The sequence below is a fragment of the Oryx dammah genome, unplaced genomic scaffold (genome assembly GCF_014754425.2).
Source record: "Oryx dammah isolate SB20612 unplaced genomic scaffold, SCBI_Odam_1.1 HiC_scaffold_25, whole genome shotgun sequence".
Taxonomy (NCBI): domain Eukaryota; kingdom Metazoa; phylum Chordata; class Mammalia; order Artiodactyla; family Bovidae; genus Oryx; species Oryx dammah.
The window spans coordinates 93514881-93533084 of NW_024070209.1; the positions used below are offsets into that span (position 1 = coordinate 93514881).

Below are 18204 nucleotides of genomic sequence, written 5' to 3' on the forward strand. Positions count from 1 at the left end.
TGACAGTAAACATGCCTCTTTGCCACTGCTTCCGCAAAGACACAGTATTTAACACTGCCGCCATGGATTCAGCTTACTTGCTGAATTAATATGCTGCCTCGTGCATTTTCTTAGCTAGAACTGAATATTTACTGGGTGTGGTGATTTTCACAGAGGGTGAGCCCCTCCAGATCCTAATGGCCTGGCATTGGCGAGCATGAGGATGCTGCGCAGGGTCTGTGTCTTACATTTACACGTTCATGGTGTGGTGTTTGTGTCAGATTCTTCTTCTCATGCTCTAAGATGAAGCTGTGGATAATTTTTTTTTTAAACTAAGCATCTATATTGTGCAACACTGAAACATTTACCACCAGTCTTTCTAATGCATACTATGGGGAGAATGGTATCATTCATTCATTTGTTCAGTCATTCATCCAACAAACATTTAATGAGCACCTACTAAATATTAGACTATGTTTAGGACACCAAGGATTACCAAACGTGGTCCCATCCTACAGGAACAAAGTAAGAAAGGAGCCAGGATTATTAAATGAGATCAAGTGAAAGCCTGGAATTCCTCCTGGATAGTCTAAGATACACTAGCTATGTTTTATTTTTCAAGTATTTTAGCACATATGGGGATTTCATTTTGATCATATTCAGTGATGCTCTTTGAAATCATACAGTAAAGCTTGATCATTGTGTTTAAGAGGATTTCCTGCCAGTTCTCATCTTCTCTCACTTAAGGACTGACTTTTCACTTGAGCAGTCTACTTCTAGAACGACGACTCTTAGTTCAGTGAGCCTTCACTGTGGTGTGACTCAAGGTGCCAGGACTCCCAAAGTCTATTCCTGAGCAACAGCAATGTCTCTGGGAGGTGGACAGTGGATATGTGGCGCCAACATCAAACAAGGGTCATCTCCCCTCAACAGGCAAAAATTGTTTTGATGAAATAGGTAAAAAGATTCTCAGTTCTGTTTTCTCTTATGCCTGTTAGAAAGTAATGCATTTTGGAATTTTAAACCCTTGGTACTACCACTCCCACTTGTCTGTAAGTGCAGTAACATGAATAAATAAATATCAAATAAATACAAATGAAGGAAACAAATGTGATTTCTTACAAATCCTTTATGCCATTATTTGAGATAAAAACTGAACTTTCATAGTTACCTCAAAAGACAGAAATAAATGGGCCAGAATCTTGGGTTTTGCCTGGTTCCAGTTAGCTTGACACCTGCTGAATAAGTATGGCCACTAGTGTTCTAGAACGAGACAGTCTCATTTCCTCCTCTTCCTTCTTTACCTTCTTGTCATCCAGAAAAGTCACTCTCAGTTAAAATCCACTATTAGCAAAAAGCTACATTATCACTCTTTTTCTCAATAGTCTTACAGAGTAGGTATTATCTCCATACTGTTCATGGGGTTCTCCAGGCAAGAATACTGAAGTGGTTTGCCATTCCCTTCTCCACTGGACCACATTCCGTCAGAGCTCTCCACCATGACCCGTCTGTCCTGGGTGGCCCCACACGGCATGGCTTAGTTTCATTGAGTTAGACAAGGCTGTGGTCCATGTGATCAGATTGGATAGTTTTCTGTGATTATCTCCATTTTAAAGATGAGACAATTGAGACTCAGGTCATCTGGCAGATTCCACAGACAGGATTAAAACCCAACGACCATACACTTCCCATCATACTCAGGAGCCTCCTGAGCCACTTGGAGCCACAGAGCTACAGGGCTGGTCCCTGGAGCCCTGGTGTTGGAAGCCCCTCCCCTTTTCCCTGTTGCATTCCCAGGACATGATCTGAACTTTGGATAAACACTAAAACGAGAAAAAACAGTAACCACTTACCAGTCCCTCCCTAGTCCACCACAGACTCCTGTGTCAATGCATCTATTTAGCTCAGGCCTATAGACTTTGACTATAATTCCCTACTTACTTACCTAGAACAAACTGGAAAGTAAGAAAATCTTTTACCAACTTTTCCTATAGAACATTCACGGGTACCCATCCATACTTCACAGACAAATGTAAAATTACCATGGCCTGTATTTGGAAAACAATTTGGTGGTTCCTAAAAAATTACTAAAATAAAATAAATAAAATAAAATTTCTATATTACCTAACAATTCCACTCCTAAGTATACTTCCTGAAGAACTGAAAATAAGCATTCAAACAAATATTTGTACAGATATACATTATTCTCAATAACCAAAAGGTGGAAACTACCCATCTGTCCATTAACAGATGAATGGGAACATAAAATCCATGGGTGTATATATATATACACATTCGGTGGAATATTATTCAGCCATAAAAGGGATGACGTTCTGATACATGATGTGGATGAACCTTGAAAACATTATGCTAAGTGAAATAAGCCAGACACAGAAGAACAATATGATATAATTTCATTTACATGAAATACTCAGAATAGGCAAATTCATAGAGATAGAAAGTAGAAGTCACCAGGGGCTAGTAGGTTGGGGGAACTGAGAGTTATTGCTTAATGAGTTCAGCATTTCTGTTTGGGGTGATGAAAAATTTTGAAAATACATAGTGATAATGGTTATACAACATTGTGAATGTAATTAATTCATTGAATTGTAACTTAACGATGGTTGAAATGGGAAATTTTTATTTATGTTTTACCACAATTTTAAAAAAAGTAAAAAGCAAAGGCTCTGGAGAAAAACATGTGTTTGACTCCTTGCTCTACCATTGCCAAGCTTCCATGCCTCAGCTCATTTCTCCTTTCCCTTGGTTTCCTTATCTCATCTCGCTTTAAGGTTCCACAAGTTTTTTTTGTTTTCTGTGTGTGTGTGTGTTTAGCGTAAAATAGAGGCACAGACAAATTAGTAACATCATTTATGTATGTTCTGGGTACACTCCACTTGCCTCTGTGGAGGGCAGGGAGCACACACCAGGAAGCATTCTCAGTTCTTTCCATTTTGAGTTGCTCCTAGGCTGAGTCAACAGAAATCTGCCTCCTTACCACGTTGTGACAAGTTGGCACCCAGAGTCAGGCTCTTGCAGACTTGTATTTCTCCGACTCAGAAGACTTTGAAATAAGGCATACCAAAGCTTTATTTACAAAGATGGTTGGTGGAATATTAATGATAATCTCAAAAAACTGGAAACAATCTAAACGTTCAGCATGAGAGAGTGATTACAGAAATTAAGGTAGCTGGACTTGATAGAATATTCTGCAGCCATGTAAAAGAGCCCAGGATGTAATGTGAAATGGGGATCAATAAGATTTTAACTTAAGATTTGAAAGCAATGTAAACACTTAGCATAATGAAAAACAATAAGAATGTACAAAAGGCAGCTGAGTAGTTGTATTACTTTTGTGGAACTATAGGGCTATTTTAATTTTCCTAGTTTGTAAATGTCTTTTTTTAAAAAAATTTTCTGTTACACTAAATGACATAAGTAGAGTTTGGGTTTTGTTTTGTTTTTTAAACCATGAGATCAACCAGGAGACAGATATATATGGTATTTTTCTGACCTGTTCCAACATAGCCTCGTCCATTCATGCTTGAAAGCCAGGTTATCAATCTGCTTTCATCTTAACGTCTCTGTCTTCAAGGGGTTTTTGGTGGATAAATATGACTCAGCAGAATTACGTGCGAAATCAGAGGCTGAAAGGTGGATGATGGTATCATTCCCATAGCTGAATCTGGAGCCGGGCCTCTTGGGAAGGACTAAGCAGGCAGGATTGGAGGAGCTGGCTACTGCCTACATAGGCAGTGCCGCTTCTCTGCGGCACTGATATTGACTGTCGGTTTACCGTCCCCACCTCAGCTTTCGTGCCCTGTGGGTAGGGGCTGAGCTCCATTCATCCTGGGGAGGCCCAGCTAGCATGCTGGCCCAGAGAGAGCCACATGAGCCTGTTGAATAAACAACTCTCACTGTGCTCCATCTTTACTTGCCTTTGCACCACTACCGGCATGGAACCAAATGCATCTTAAAGTTCCAATCCCCACCAGTTTTGCTCTTTGATATCACATTTACCAGCGACCTGCAATGGGTCAAACATGGGAAAAGCACCTTCATACGAATTGCCTTAAGATGACTCTACATAGCCATGAGCAAGGAACTAAGAAACCATGGCCAGAAAAAAGGATGCAATTAAAGCACAATTCTATTTTTGAAAGTTCTTTAAAACTGAGGCCACTGTGCAAAGAAATGTCTTCCAAAGAGAGGGTGGTGGTGTAGTCTTATTCCGATTTCAAGATGATATAATTTTAAACAAAGGAGTGAGGTAAAGTAAGATTCTTTTTAAAATTCATTCGTTTCCCTGAGGAGGGAGAAAGGGGACTCGAGGCAAATTCAAGACTCACACTGCTATACACATATTCCAAAAGTTGCAATCTTCTACCCAGCAGAGAAAGGATCCTTGGCCTAGCAATTAAAATCATTTGTCTTTTATCCCCTTCTTGCCAAAAAGGACCCCAGCCCTAACTAGTTAATCCCTAACACACACTGCTACTCCCAGAGTTGCCTGGCAACTGCTAGGAGGCGTGTCAGAGAGCAAGAAAGGCCTAAATAAATGAGCTGAAGCCTGGGCTGCCGCTTGACACGGATAAAGGAGGTTTTTCCAAATGGAGCTGCCTGGCTGCTTGTGGTTCTGTCATTAAAGTGGAGAAGAACAGGTTGGCTTGCCCGATATTGTTAAATACCTTGGGCTTTGCACCTGATATTCTCTGAGTGATGGAAAAATGGCTCACATGCCCTTGTGATTCACCGACACTCTCCCCTCTGCCTGGCAGCACCAACCTCCAAAGCCTCAAGCCAGGGAAGAAGCAATGTGCATGCACTGAACAGAGGTCAAGGGCCAACCCCGGCCCCACACACTTCTCTGTTCTTTCATTTCTTTCACCCATCCTTTCTACCACTGTTCCAAAACACACGCATTGATGCTGATGCTATGCCACGACCTGTGCCCGGTGATGGAAATGCAGAGAAAGAGCTGTTAATGTGGAACACGAGGAAATCAGAACAAAGGCAAGAGAGAGGGTCGGGTAGAAGAAACCTGGGTTTTCGAGTCAGGCCGATCTGAGTCTGACTCCAGGCTCATAACTGCCAGGAAGTAATGGACAACTGCCGACCCTCTCCCATCTGTGATGTGGGCAGCGAGGGGTAGTCGTGGGGAATTACTATGACCACAGATGCAAAGTAACTCAGGGATGAAGCCTGTTGGAAGCTGTCGAGCAGGTAGAAGACTCGGCTATAGCTGGCTGCCCTGGGGTCTCACTTTCTGATCCTGGGGAGGAATAGGTCACCTGGCCCTAAAGAGAGACCTCTTTGGGAATCCCACAGGGGCCCTCTGGCCCTGAGATGGGCACATGGCAGAAGGCGCGGATGGAGGGGGCAGCCTGGCGAGGCTGCTTTCCTCTTCCCTTCCAGGCAGGGGAAAGAAAATGAAGCTTGAGACTCCCCAGCCAGCTGCATTTTGAATTTTTTTTCAGTAGGAGAGAAAGAAAAAAGGCCAAGGAGTTGAAAATCTCAAGCAAGCTCTGGGCCGTGGAGGAACTGCTGCCCATTTCTGCCTCTTGGGCTGGGATGGGCCCCCCCCAGAGAGGCCCCACTGGAGCCGAGCAGAAAAGCACACCAAGCCTGTGATGTTGCATCTTTGAAAAAACCGAAGTCCTGTGACTTGGCAGTGACCTGAGTCCCATGACCGCAGCTGCTGGCTCAGGTGGGAAGCTCCTACACTATATCTCCCGTGCCTCACACACTCCTTCCTGCAGGCCGTCTCTGTCCTCAGCCTTGGGCTGTTTCCCACTCGACCTGCCTGAGTCTCTCCTCCAGGCTACCAACCACTTCTGGCCACCAGCCTTCTCCTCCAATTTATGAATTGAAGGCCTTAAATGCACTTGGGTACCTTCAACTCAATAAAACCAAGTTGAGGATGCTGCCTAGGGAAATAATTCACACCATGGAATGAAGATTTATATAGAGATATTCACCACAGTGTGGTTTAAGATGGTCAAAGTTACCAACAAGCAAAAGAACCAGCGCTGGGATAATGTGGTGGGCCTCCACACTGGTTTCAGATGGCAAGGACTTGATAAAAATCTCTGTGAGTGGGGCCCAGACATTTACCTTTTTAAGAGCCCCACAGGCAATTCTGATCTACAGCCAGAGCTGAGACCCCCTGGAGTCACCTGATGAGAGATGTGCAGCCAATATTTAAAGAGTTTTTATATGATATGGAAAAAGTGCTTACTACACTCTAAAAGGCAAAACTAAATAACAGGGAACTAGATTGCTTTGCCAGGAATATCTCAACTCTCTAAAAGTAAAAAATCAAAACCCCAAAGTAAATGAAACAAAAATAACCTCAATCTTCGAACTTATCCCTCCCCCTCTTATATACAGAATAGATAACTAATAAGGACCTACTGTATAGCACAGGAAACTCAATTCAATATGCTGTAATGACCTATACAGAAAAGAATCTAAAAAGACTGGATATACATATATATATATATAACTGATTCACTTTGCTGTACAGCATAAACTAACACATTATAAATCAACTATTCCTCAATACATTTTTTTTTAAGATGAGGAAAACAGGATAAAAAGAAAAGCTCAAAACAAACATATAAATTCCAAAACCTAGAACCTTGGTGGAAACATGCTAACATATTATCTCAGCTCTGGATGACAGGATTATGGGTATTTTCTATTCCCATTACTTTAAACCTTTCTCAAAAAAGAAAAACTAACAAAAAACCAAGAGCAGTTTTGTTTTGTTTCTTTAAATAATCAGAGAAACACATAAAAGACAAGTGGCCCCATGAAGGACACCCCTTCCTCAGCACTGTGCTGCTTGCCGCCCAAGTGGGCTCATCCAGGCACTGTTCTCCACGCCTCCCATATGGCCTGACTCTAAAACCCCTGACCCCTTCTTGAGCTCACATGCATTTTGCAATCATTATTTTAATTAATCTCACAAACAATCTGGTATTAGAAGTGTTGTTATTCCTTTTTTTTTTTTTTAAGATGAGAGGAATTGGCTAGAACTAAATCTACGGTTTAAAAACCATCTAGATAACAAGATGAGGCTTGGTCAGAAACTTTCAGGCCCCTGGCTTCTCTCTTGGCCTTACAAAAAAGAGCTATTCTGGTGCAGATAAATCAGACTAATAGCATGACAAGTCTGCCTTATTTCACTGATCTATAAGATGCAAATTTCTTCACATTTTAACATCTCTGAAATCTGGATGTCTTACAATTGATGGCATCCTTCAATTATAATTGGCAGCACCCTTTCTTAATGATACGTGAAACAGTGGTACACCTTATGATGGAATGACACGTAAAATTCAATGAAAGGTACCATGTTTATAATCAATGCTATTTTTAATGACTTTATAATATTCTATCACATGGATATACTTTAATTTACTTAACCAGTTATTTATCATTATGGACACTTAGTCTGCTCCACATTTTGACCGTTATAATCTGTTACTCAGGACACTTTCACATCAAGCTGTCCCTGTGTCTACTATGGGCATCATCATCCTCTCCCAGATCCATATCTTGGGAGATACTTTGATATTTCTTGCCCCTCATCTCTCATATCTTATCTATTTCTAGACTCATCTAGTCATTTCTTCTTCATGGTACCTTTTCCTGGTGTAACCACTGGAGGGCTATCTTCTGAGTTCTCCAACAGTCCCTTGGTCTCTGCTTCTGGTTTCCTTTTCAGTCCAGTTCTGCATTACTGGTCAAACATGACTTCAGTCACATCATGTCTCTGCTCACACCCCTAGTCTAGGATCTAAGGCTCTGTCAAATTTGGCTCTAGCCTCTCCTGCAGCCAGCCCTTTCTCTCTACCCAAACCCATGACCCCAGACAAAGGGCTATGAGGGGTCCTGCCTCCAAGTTTTTGCTCACTCAGATAATTCCATGCCCACCACAGGAAGGATTGCTGCTATCCTTTTTTCCAAGTTTTACCTTTCCTCTGAACAGTATTATGGCTCACTTGTTCCTTATAACCATTTGAAAATATAGAATAAGTCTTCTTTTTCTCATTTCACAGTGAAGAAACTGAAGTTTAGGGAGATTAAGTGCCCTGCTCAAGGTTGTACAGCCTAGAAGTACAGAGCCAGGCTTTAAACTCTTGGACTTCCATATTTAAACCTGAGGCCTTTAAGGATGTATAGCAGGATGTTTTACTCGCTCAGTCGTGTCTGAATCTATGTGACCCCATGGACTATATAGCCTGCCAGGCTCCTCTGTATTTTGAATTCTCCAGGCAAGAATACTGGAGTGGGTTGCCATTTCCCTCTCCAGGGGAGTTTCCAAACCCAGGGATTGAACCCAGGTCTCCTGCATTGCAGGGGATGCTTTACCATCTGAGACACGTAAGTACAAATACAACCATAAACTCCTCTGGAGGAGCAACTTGTGCCCAGATTATATACCCAGCAATATGTACCAGAATCAACAGTCTCTGGACTCTAGACATATACATGACAACAATGACATCTTTGTAAGAGTGTAAACACTTCATGTCAATATCAGTCCCAGTAGCCTAAGACAAGGACAGGCCAGTTGTCCCATTCTTACTTTAAAGATGGGGAGAAATCAGAACTTTCCTTGAATTCTATCAGCTTTCAAAACAGCACTGAACTGACTGGTTTGGCTGGGCCCAATGTCAGGACAAAGAATCAGAGCTACCTGTCTTGGAGACAAGGAGGACATGAGAAGCTTGCTTTAAGCTGAAGGGCTTTTTAGGACCCAAGGGAAGTGTCTCTTACGAAGCAAAGACAGCGCAGCCCTTTTGTCAGGTGGCACTGCCTGAAGCGGAGGCAGCCGAGCAAGTCAGGCCCTAGTGCTGGATGCAAGACGAGAACAAGGCGGCTCGAGGCTGCTGTGCCTTGGGCACCCACTGCCCCAACCACTTCACAGAGTGTGCACCCTGGCTAAAGGGTGCTTGCTATCACTCTGTGCTTCACCTACACACATGATGGATTCATAACCGTCAAAAAGTACTTATCCAGGTATAACTGTGGCTTATGAGGCATCATGGTCAAGATTCACTGTCAGAGTTTGCACATGAAATGCACTGTCTGATACCTACTCATCTTCCGTCATTTAATCTAACAAAATGTCTGTCTAGGTCCCTCAGAGCCACTCTGACTAGGTTGGGTGTGGTTGCCATCTCCGCCTGCTCAGGATGGAGTCTCATGTCCTGAGAGGAAAGGGCTATCAGCAAGGTCCCCTCCAGCATCCTTTCCTATGCAGTGAGGCAGGTCCCCGGGCCAATTTCTCCATTCTCCTTGGCCAAAGGCTATGAGTAATCAAGCATATGATGAAAGCTTCTCACTGAAGCTGGGAGAGCTGATAGTTTCTTTGGTTTTAGGGATGACCTGGTATCTTCCATCCTCACAATAACTAATCACCTCACGGATGAGGCAACAGAAGCTCTGAAAGGCTGACGGGCTCTGGAGGTAGATGACATCATTCCCCGGTTCTCAGCACACTTAGTAGTCAGTATACCAAGACCACTCTGGGAACCTCTAAGAAGTAAGCCTCTGGATACTCTGCTCTCTCAAGTGTGGAGAAGAGGTTCCTTTGCAGGAAAAGGGTAGTGAAGCACAGAGAGAAGCATGGGCTTTGGGACAACCTACCTGGCTCTTCCACTGGGTAGCAAGTCGTCGTTCCTGTGAGCCTCAGTTTCCCCATTTGTCAATTGAAGATGATCACTGCTACCTCACAGGCTTACCAGGACTTCTCAGAGCAGATGTGTACAGTGCTAAGCACTGAGACCCGCAGAGGGTGCTACTGTCCAGGGAAGGGAGGGGTCCTAACATCCACAGGAGCAGACAGTGCTCCACATGGGGCAGCGCAGCTTCCTTGTGCTAAGAGGTAGCGTGAGGGGAGCACACTTCTCCAGTCTCCACCAAACACACACACACAAAACCTCCTTTGGTGAATTCAACAACAAGATGACTAGCAAGTTTCTTGTGGCCCCGACCAAACATGCACTTGTGACATGCCAAGAAGCTACTCACTGGCTCGATTTTCAGAGCGTTTCGGTAGCTGCCGAAGAAAGCGGCCTGGGCCTTGAGGAAGGCTCTGGCCACACCATCGCCAGTTGTCGTGGAGACCTTCTTCAGCCGGCTCTTCAGGGAAGAGATCTGGTGACAGAAAGGAGGCACAGGCTGAGGGCAGGGTGGGAGGACGATGGCTATCCCTCACATGCACAGAGCTTTAGAAAACCCTGGGGAGGGGGATGGATTTGACACCTCCGCTGCTGGGAGAGCATACACACGTTCAGGATTAGGGCAGGTGTTTGAAAGTTAAATAAATGTTGCTCTTATTAGTGCATCTCTAAGAAAAACAAAAACAAAATCACTTTCTAAGCAGTTTCAATGTGTCAGGTAATTGCTTTCACATAAATTTCTGTACTTAATTCTTTCAACAATCCTATAGGAAAGGGATTGTGTTCCTATCTTACAAGGGTATTAACAGTCTCAGAGAGATTAGATTACATGCCTAGTAACAAACTGAAGAAGTGGTCAAGTTGGAATTATGAACTGAAATCTTATAATCTGAGCCCAAACTATACACATTTTTAAGTTCCAATTCTATTTCCTCTTCAGATTACTTACAAATATTAGAGATAAATGGCTTATTTATAACATATAATACATATTATATATTATAATATACCTCATACACAAAATATTTATCAACTGTAATATAAATTATATATGCCTGCAATGCAGGAGACCCCAGTTCTACTTCCTGGGTTGGGAAGATCCCCTGGAGAAGGACAGGCTACCCACTTGAGTAGTATTCCAGAAGTATTCTTGGGCTTCCTGGTGGCTCAGTTGGTAAAGAATCTGTCTGCAATGTGGGAGACCTGGGTTCGATCCCTGGGCTGGGGAGATTCCTTTGAGGAGGGTATGACAATCCACGCCATAAAGATGTGTGCTTAGTCGCTCAGTCGTGTCTGACTCTTTGCGACCCTATGGACTACAGCCCACTGGCCTCCTCTGCCCACGGGAATTCTGCAGGCAAGAATACTGGAGTGGGTTGCCATTCCCTCCTCCAGGGGATCTTTTCAACCTAGGGGTCAAATCCAGGTCTCCCACATTGCAGGTGGATTCTTTACCAACTGAGCCACCAGGGAAGCCCCCATAAAGTATATATAATTATAAAACTGATACTCTGAAGGAATAGTCATTATACAGATGTACTGAAACACATTTATACATCTTATAGATATGCACACAGTAGATTAACATAAAACAGACAAAGTCATGGCAATGGAAAAAGAGTAAGTCACGTGTAGATTTAGTATATAAACATAAGCCATCAGGTCTCATGTTTTCAAACTATGGAAAATTCTTAAACAGATGGGAATACCAGACCACATTACCTGCTCTTGAGAAATCTGTATGCAGGTCAAGAAGCAACAGAACTGGACATGGAACAATGGGCTGGTTCCAAACTGTGAAAGGAGTATGTCAAGGCTGTATATTGTCACCCTGCTTATTTAACTTATATGCAGCGTACATCATGCAAAATGCCAGGCTGGATGATCACAAGTTGGAATCAAGATTTCCAGGAGAAATATCAATAACCTCAGATATGCAGATGACACCACCCTTATGGCAGAAAGCAAACAGGAACTAAAGAGACTCTTGATGAAAGTGAAAGTGGAGAGTGAAAAAGCTGGATTAAAACTCAACATTCAAAAAACTAAGATCATAGCATCTGGTCCCATAAATTCATGGCGAATAGATGGGGAAACAATGGAAACAGTGACAGACTTTATTTTTTATGGCTCCAAAATCACTGCAGATGATGAGATGATGAGTACAGCCACAAAATTAAAAGATGCTTGCTCCTTGGAAGAAAAGTTATGACCAACCCAGACAACATATTAAAAAGCAGAGACATTACGTTACCAACAAAGGTCCGTCCAGTCAAAGCTATGGTTTTTCCAGTAATTATGTATGGATGTGAGAGTTGGACCATAAAGAAAGCTGAGTGCTGAAGAATTGATGCTTTTGAATTGTAGTGTTGGAGAAGACTCTTGAGAGTCCCTTGGACTGCAAGGAGATCCAACCAGTCAAGCCTAAAGGAAATCAGTCCTGAATATTCATTGGAAGGACTGATGATGAAGCTGAAACTCCAATACTTTGCCACCTGATGTGAAGAACAGACTCATTTGAAAAGACTCTGATGCTGGGAAAGATTGAAGGCAGGAGGAGAAGGGAATGACAGAGGATGAGATGGTTGGATGGCATCCCCGACTCAATGGACATGAGTTTGAGCAAGCTCCAGGAGTTGGTGATAGACAGGGAGGTCTGGCGTGTTGCAGTCCGTGGGGTTGCAAAGAGCTAGACACAACTGAGTGACTGAACTGAACTGAACATCAGGTCTTACATAGTAGTTAGAAGCAGACTTCAAATTTGAGTTGAGCCTCCTAGCCGTCAAAGCAAAAAGGAAAACATGAGAAGCTGTGGAATTCTTTGGGTCCAAGGCAGTTGCACAAATGAACACAAAATTTACTGAAAATGAGAACTGAAAGAGATTTTTCCTGAATCCTCAATGTAGGAAAGACAGTGTGAGATGACAGTTATTACCCTCAAAGTCAGAGACAAGATCAACCCTCCCAGGCTGTTTCCAATATGCCATTCATCTCATGATGCCATATTCCACAGCTTCTGGGCACACCACTCACACTGTGTTCCATGCGAAAACTGCCCCTGGAATCAGGCAACTTGGTGGCCTTGAAACAATGGTGATACAATGGTGAGCAAACCAGACAGCAAAATCTTAAACTTATACTCTTGTGAGGAAAGTACCAATGCATGTGACACTGCTACCATGATGAGCCTGTGCTAGAGCTCACCAAGGAGGCCAAGGAAGCCTGTGTGGAGAGAGACAGGCTGGTCCCGAGGTCTGAAGGATGAGCTGAAGCACTTAATTCACAAAGAAGGGAAGAAACAGTGTACCAAACATGGGGATCAGCATCTGTAAAGACATTACAGTGCGGAGGAGTTCAGAGACTAGGGAGAACTGTGGCTTCAGTTGAGAGAAGGTGGAGAAGATAGCTTAAAATGAGAATAGATGGAAGGGCTGGGGTTAAGAATTGAATACATTAAGGAATTTTCCCCTGACTTTGAGATAAATGTAAAGCTAACAACTGTGGTTTTTTTTTTTTTTTTTCCTAACAACTGTTTTTAAGTGTGCAGGTGATATATCAAGAGCGTAATTCAGGAATCTGTATGGGACTTAGATACAGGACTGCCTAATGGCCTGACATTATTGAAGGATAAGATCTAGGGTAAAATTTTAAGGTGAAATAGGAAATTAGATGCAGGTGGTTCATGAATTATCAACAAAATTTTTTTAACATGAATGAGTAATGATTTTTTTTCTGGTTGTAGGCTATATAGCTATATTCAGGTTCTTAAAGCTGCCTGTGAACATAAAAATATTAAGAATCTGGGATGGGTTACACACACTTTTGAAACATCCCATTGACATTATTTCTTGTCAGAAGCCCCAAGCTTCTGATAAGGGGTTTGTAATAGCTTATTAAGATATATTTTATATATTATAAAATTCGTTCATTGAAAATATATAATTCAGAAGTTTTAGTATGGTGACAATGTTGTACAACTATCATTACTAAATTCTAGAATACTTTCATCACCCCCAAAAAAGAGAATTCATCTTATTGGTAGGCACTTCTTACTCCCCACTACTCTTGTCACCTTCTCCCTTGCCCCAGTCCTAGATAACCACTGATCCACATCTTGTCTCTATGAATTTGCCTCTTCTGGACATTCCATATAAGTGGAACCATATAATATGTGGTCCTTCTTGTGACTGGCTTCTTTCACTTAGCAGTGTTGTTGCTGCTGGTCAGTCACTAAGTCGTGTCCGACTCTTTGCTACCCCATGAACTGCAGCACACAAGGCTTCCTTGTCCTTCACTATCTCTCATACTCATTTGCTCAAACTCATGTCCACTGAATCAGTGATGCCATCCAATCATCTCATCTCATTGCCCTCAATCGTTCTGACCATCAGGGTTTTGCCAATGAATCAGCTCTTTGCAACAGGTGGCCACAGTATTGGAGCTTTAGCATCAGACCTTCCAATGAATATTCAGGTTTAATTTCCTTTAGGATTGACTGGTTTGATCTTGCAGTCCAAGGGGCGCTCAAGAGTCTTCTCCAACACTACAGTTCAAAAGTGTCAGTTCTTCAGCACTCAGCCTTCTTTATAGTCCAACTCTCACATCCATACTTGACTACTGGAAAAGCCATAGCTTTGACTATGTGGACCTTTGTCAGCAGAGTGAGTCTCTGCTTTTTAATACACTGTCTATGTTTGTCACAGCTTTCCTTCCAAGGAGCAAGCGTCTTTCAATTTCATGGCCAATCACCATCTGCAGTGATTTTGGAGCCATAAAATATAAATTCTGTCACTATTTCCACATTTTCCCCAGCTATTTGCCATGAAGTGATAGGACTAGATGCTATGATCTTAGTTTTTTGAATGCTAAGTTTTAATCCAGCTTTTTCATTCTCTTCTTTCACCTTCATCAACAGGCTTTTGGTTCCTCTTCATTTTCTGCCATTAAAGTGGTATGATCTGCATATCTGAGGTTGTTGATATCTCTCCCGGCAATCTTGATTCCAGCTTGTGATTCATCTAGCCTGGCATTTTGCATGATGTACTCTGCATATAAGTTAAATAAGCAGGGTGACAACATACAACCTTGATGTATTCCTTTCCCAGTTTGGAACCAGTCCATTGTCCATGTCCATGTTTGTTTCTCAAAATCTCTGCTGTCTCCAGATAAAAGCATATACAGAAATGATGCAGATGCCCATGAGCTGATGGAGATACATAAAATGTGTTCTTTCCATAGTTAGCCTAGTGCTCATTATAAACATATTTCATCCACACTGTGGCACTTACTAGTACTTCATTCTTTTTCACAGGTGAATAATATTTCATCATATGGAAAGAGCACATTTTATGCATCTCCATCAACTGAAGGGCATCTGAGTCATTTCTACTTTTTGGCTATTATTACTAATGCTGCTGTAAATATTCATGTATAAGCTTTTATGTGGAGACAGCAGAGAATTTGAGGCCAGAAACTAAATGGCAAAAATACTCACTGCCAGATCTTTTAAGATAAAAACAATCTGTGTTTACTGTACTTAGGGGAAGAAACTCTGTGCCGCTGCCACAGGGGCAAACCGCATGCTTCGGAAGCCCAGCGTGTGAAGGTAGGGTGACCTCCTTCTCGGCTAAGCCAAGAGGGATGGGAACATGGGTTGACGGGACAGCCACTGCATCTCCATGCAGAGGCAGGCCAAGGAAATCAGTTTTCCTCTGGAAGCAGCTTGGAGTCTATCTTCACACCTGGTTGTAAATATTCTGTTTATTGTGACTCGCCCCTGCCCCCCGACCCCTATTCTGGGACTCATGAGTCCCAAAGCCCACTCATGTGGTGAGAGCCCACGAGAAGCAGCACCGTCCACTTGGTGCCTGGCGGACTGCCATGGGCCTCCAACTTGAAATAGCAATATGAGAAAAAAACATGTTTTATTAAAATGTTAAAAATATTGCCCACTTCCCACCCTCCAAATAATAAAAATTCTGCCTTTCTTAGGGACGAGGGTGACATTTCCATCCTTTGAAATAGCACAAGCTGGTGTCGCTCTTTTGGCTTCTCAAAGCCCTTGGGCCACCTGTGCTGCAGATTATTCCTCACTTAACCTTCCCTGGCCTTTCCCTTTCATTCGGGAGGTGTTTAATTACCTTGGACTCACAGGGCTGCACTTCAGGTGAGCCTCTCCTAATGGCCTCATTACCATTTTGCACAAAGAAGTCGTTGCTGATTGTAACTGAGCAAATAGGAGTGTGTGCCTTCCCGCTAGCCCCAGCTGCTCTGAAACCAGCCAAGCAGTCCTGGGTTCCTGGTGCCCCTGTGACCACTTAGGCCAAGACTTCTGAAGACCTCTCCTCACCCTGAAACAAGGAGAAGCTTTTGTCAGCACTTCAAAATTTGAAACTTCAAGTATATGCGCATCTGATAACTGGTGATAACACTGTCCTTTAAATAAAAGCGAGGAAGGAAAATCTGAAGCTTAAATAATCCACAGTTGTCTAAAACCCAACTTTCTCTGAGTGCTCCTGCAGATGCTGGTCAAATCATTAACATCAGGGATCATCTGGCATAATCTAGGGGGGTGGACAGAAAAGCCAGTGGGGGTCGCTTCCTCCTTTAATGAGGTATCAGGAGGGAGACAGAAAACAAAGGGAGGAGAGTACAGAATTGAACTGGTAAGCTTCTTAGCTCTCCCATTCCTCCTCTTGTCCCATCTTGGGTATCACCGCATCCTCCAACCAGTCTCCCAGGCTAGATTCAGACGTTAGATCACTTTCTTCTCCTTCCCTTCCCACAACCATTCTCCACATGTTATCTCCTCTTCCCCCAATATACCCAGAATCTCTGTGTCCATGACCTTGGCCCTGCACTGCTCCGCTCTGCCCATCCTCTCTGATCAGTGGAGTTGTTTCCTAGATGGGCTGGCTTCAGTTTTCCCTCAGTGCCATCTATCCATAGCTGTTCTAGTATTCTCGGAAACATATGAATCTGATTTCTATCAAAGTCCTTCAATGCCCCCACTCTTGGCTATCACCACTTGCAGAAAAACATTCCAACTCCTCAGAGCAGTCTGTGACGCTTTCTTCAAATGGCCTTGCTTCCTTTGGCCCCACTTAACGGATGCTTGACTTACACTGAATTGCTATCTAGAAGCATATACTACCCTCCAGCCCAAACACATGCTGACAACTCAGATGGAAATGCCCCTGGTCCCTTTCTGTCCCACTCGTGAACATCTATTTACTCTCTGAAAGACCATGTGGGGGCCTAGTAAATAAATTATACCACATCCTTGAAATACCACATAGCTGCTAAAAGAAGTGTAGCAGTACTTTATGAAGTAACATGAAAAGATGTCCACAAACTACTCCCAAATGAGGGGAAAATACAAGTTACAGAGCAATACATATAATATGAATCATTCAGAAATAAATATAAAAACATTATAAATATAATATAATAAATATAATAAATATAAAGTCATCTTTATATATGACTGTTTATATACAGGTAGTAAGAATATAAAATGCCAAGGATCAAACTAACCATGTGGAGATACTTTCACTTTCTACTTGATGCACTTTTGATTGCTCTGTTATCCTTTATGAAAAAGCATGTTACTTTTATAATGAAGAATTCAAATGAGGTGTTTCTCTTTAACAGTCAAATTAAACATTGCCTTGGGTTAAGGGAAAGCGGGAATCCAGATGTCCCCTCCTTTGTGAAGCCCTCCCTGACCACTGAGACAGGCTTAATGACTCCTGTCTGGGCCCCCTGGACTGCTTGGTGATGTGTCCCTGAACTGCAGTATCTGCACCTTTCCTCCTAGAGTTCCTAGACGGGCCAGCACTGTTCCAGCAGTACTTGGCCCAGGGTTCTCATCCAGCACTTTTTGCTAAATAAAAGAACAGAGGAACGAGTGTTTTGACATTTTGAAAGGCATTTCCAGTGGCTGAGCCTCGTTGCTTGGAGGAAAGTCTAGGAGTACGTTCTTCAGTGACTGATCATTGGAAGAACTGGTCTGGACTGAGAAGGACTGGGGGAGAAATGGATACTCATCCACTTCCCTTTTGCAGAAGACCATCACTAAGACTGCAACCAAAACCGCAAGGAAAATGAAGCTCTGGTCACTAAATCAATTAAAGAGGACAACTGCAGAGGTCATGCTCAGCACTGCACACGCCGCACATCCAGGAACATGCGCAATACAGACCGGCCCATCCTGCCCCCTGTTCTGTTTTCTCTGGTCGCTGCAGGCTCTGCCTCTGGGGTCTCTTGGCTTCACTGGTCCTCTGTCCCTAACGCACTGCTCAGGCAGTAGATGTAGAGCCTGAGTCACAAACGCCTAAGATTAGAAATCAGCTTGCCTTCCTTTCTTAATCTTTCTGAGCTTCAGTGCCCTTTGCTGTAAATTGAGGTATTTGTAACATACATACATTGTGAGGATTAAAATGTAATAGATGCAAATGGAGAAGAGACGCAGCAAACTGCCTGGCTTTGTGTTTTGGTTGATGAGTACCTGGCTACTGCATCAGTCTTT

General features: G+C 42.9%; 1 protein-coding gene across 5 annotated transcripts in view; it reads right to left on the reverse strand.

Annotated features, from left to right (window-relative positions):
• The window catches only part of DENND1A (DENN domain containing 1A), a 539914-nt gene that overhangs the window by 139818 nt on the left and 381892 nt on the right, over nt 1-18204 (reverse strand). For all 5 annotated transcript variants that reach the window (XM_040225092.1, XM_040225090.1, XM_040225093.1 and 2 more), the window contains exon 13: nt 10024-10149. In XM_040225092.1, the coding sequence (XP_040081026.1) occupies nt 10024-10149 (126 nt within the window). The remainder of the gene's footprint in view (nt 1-10023; nt 10150-18204) is intronic.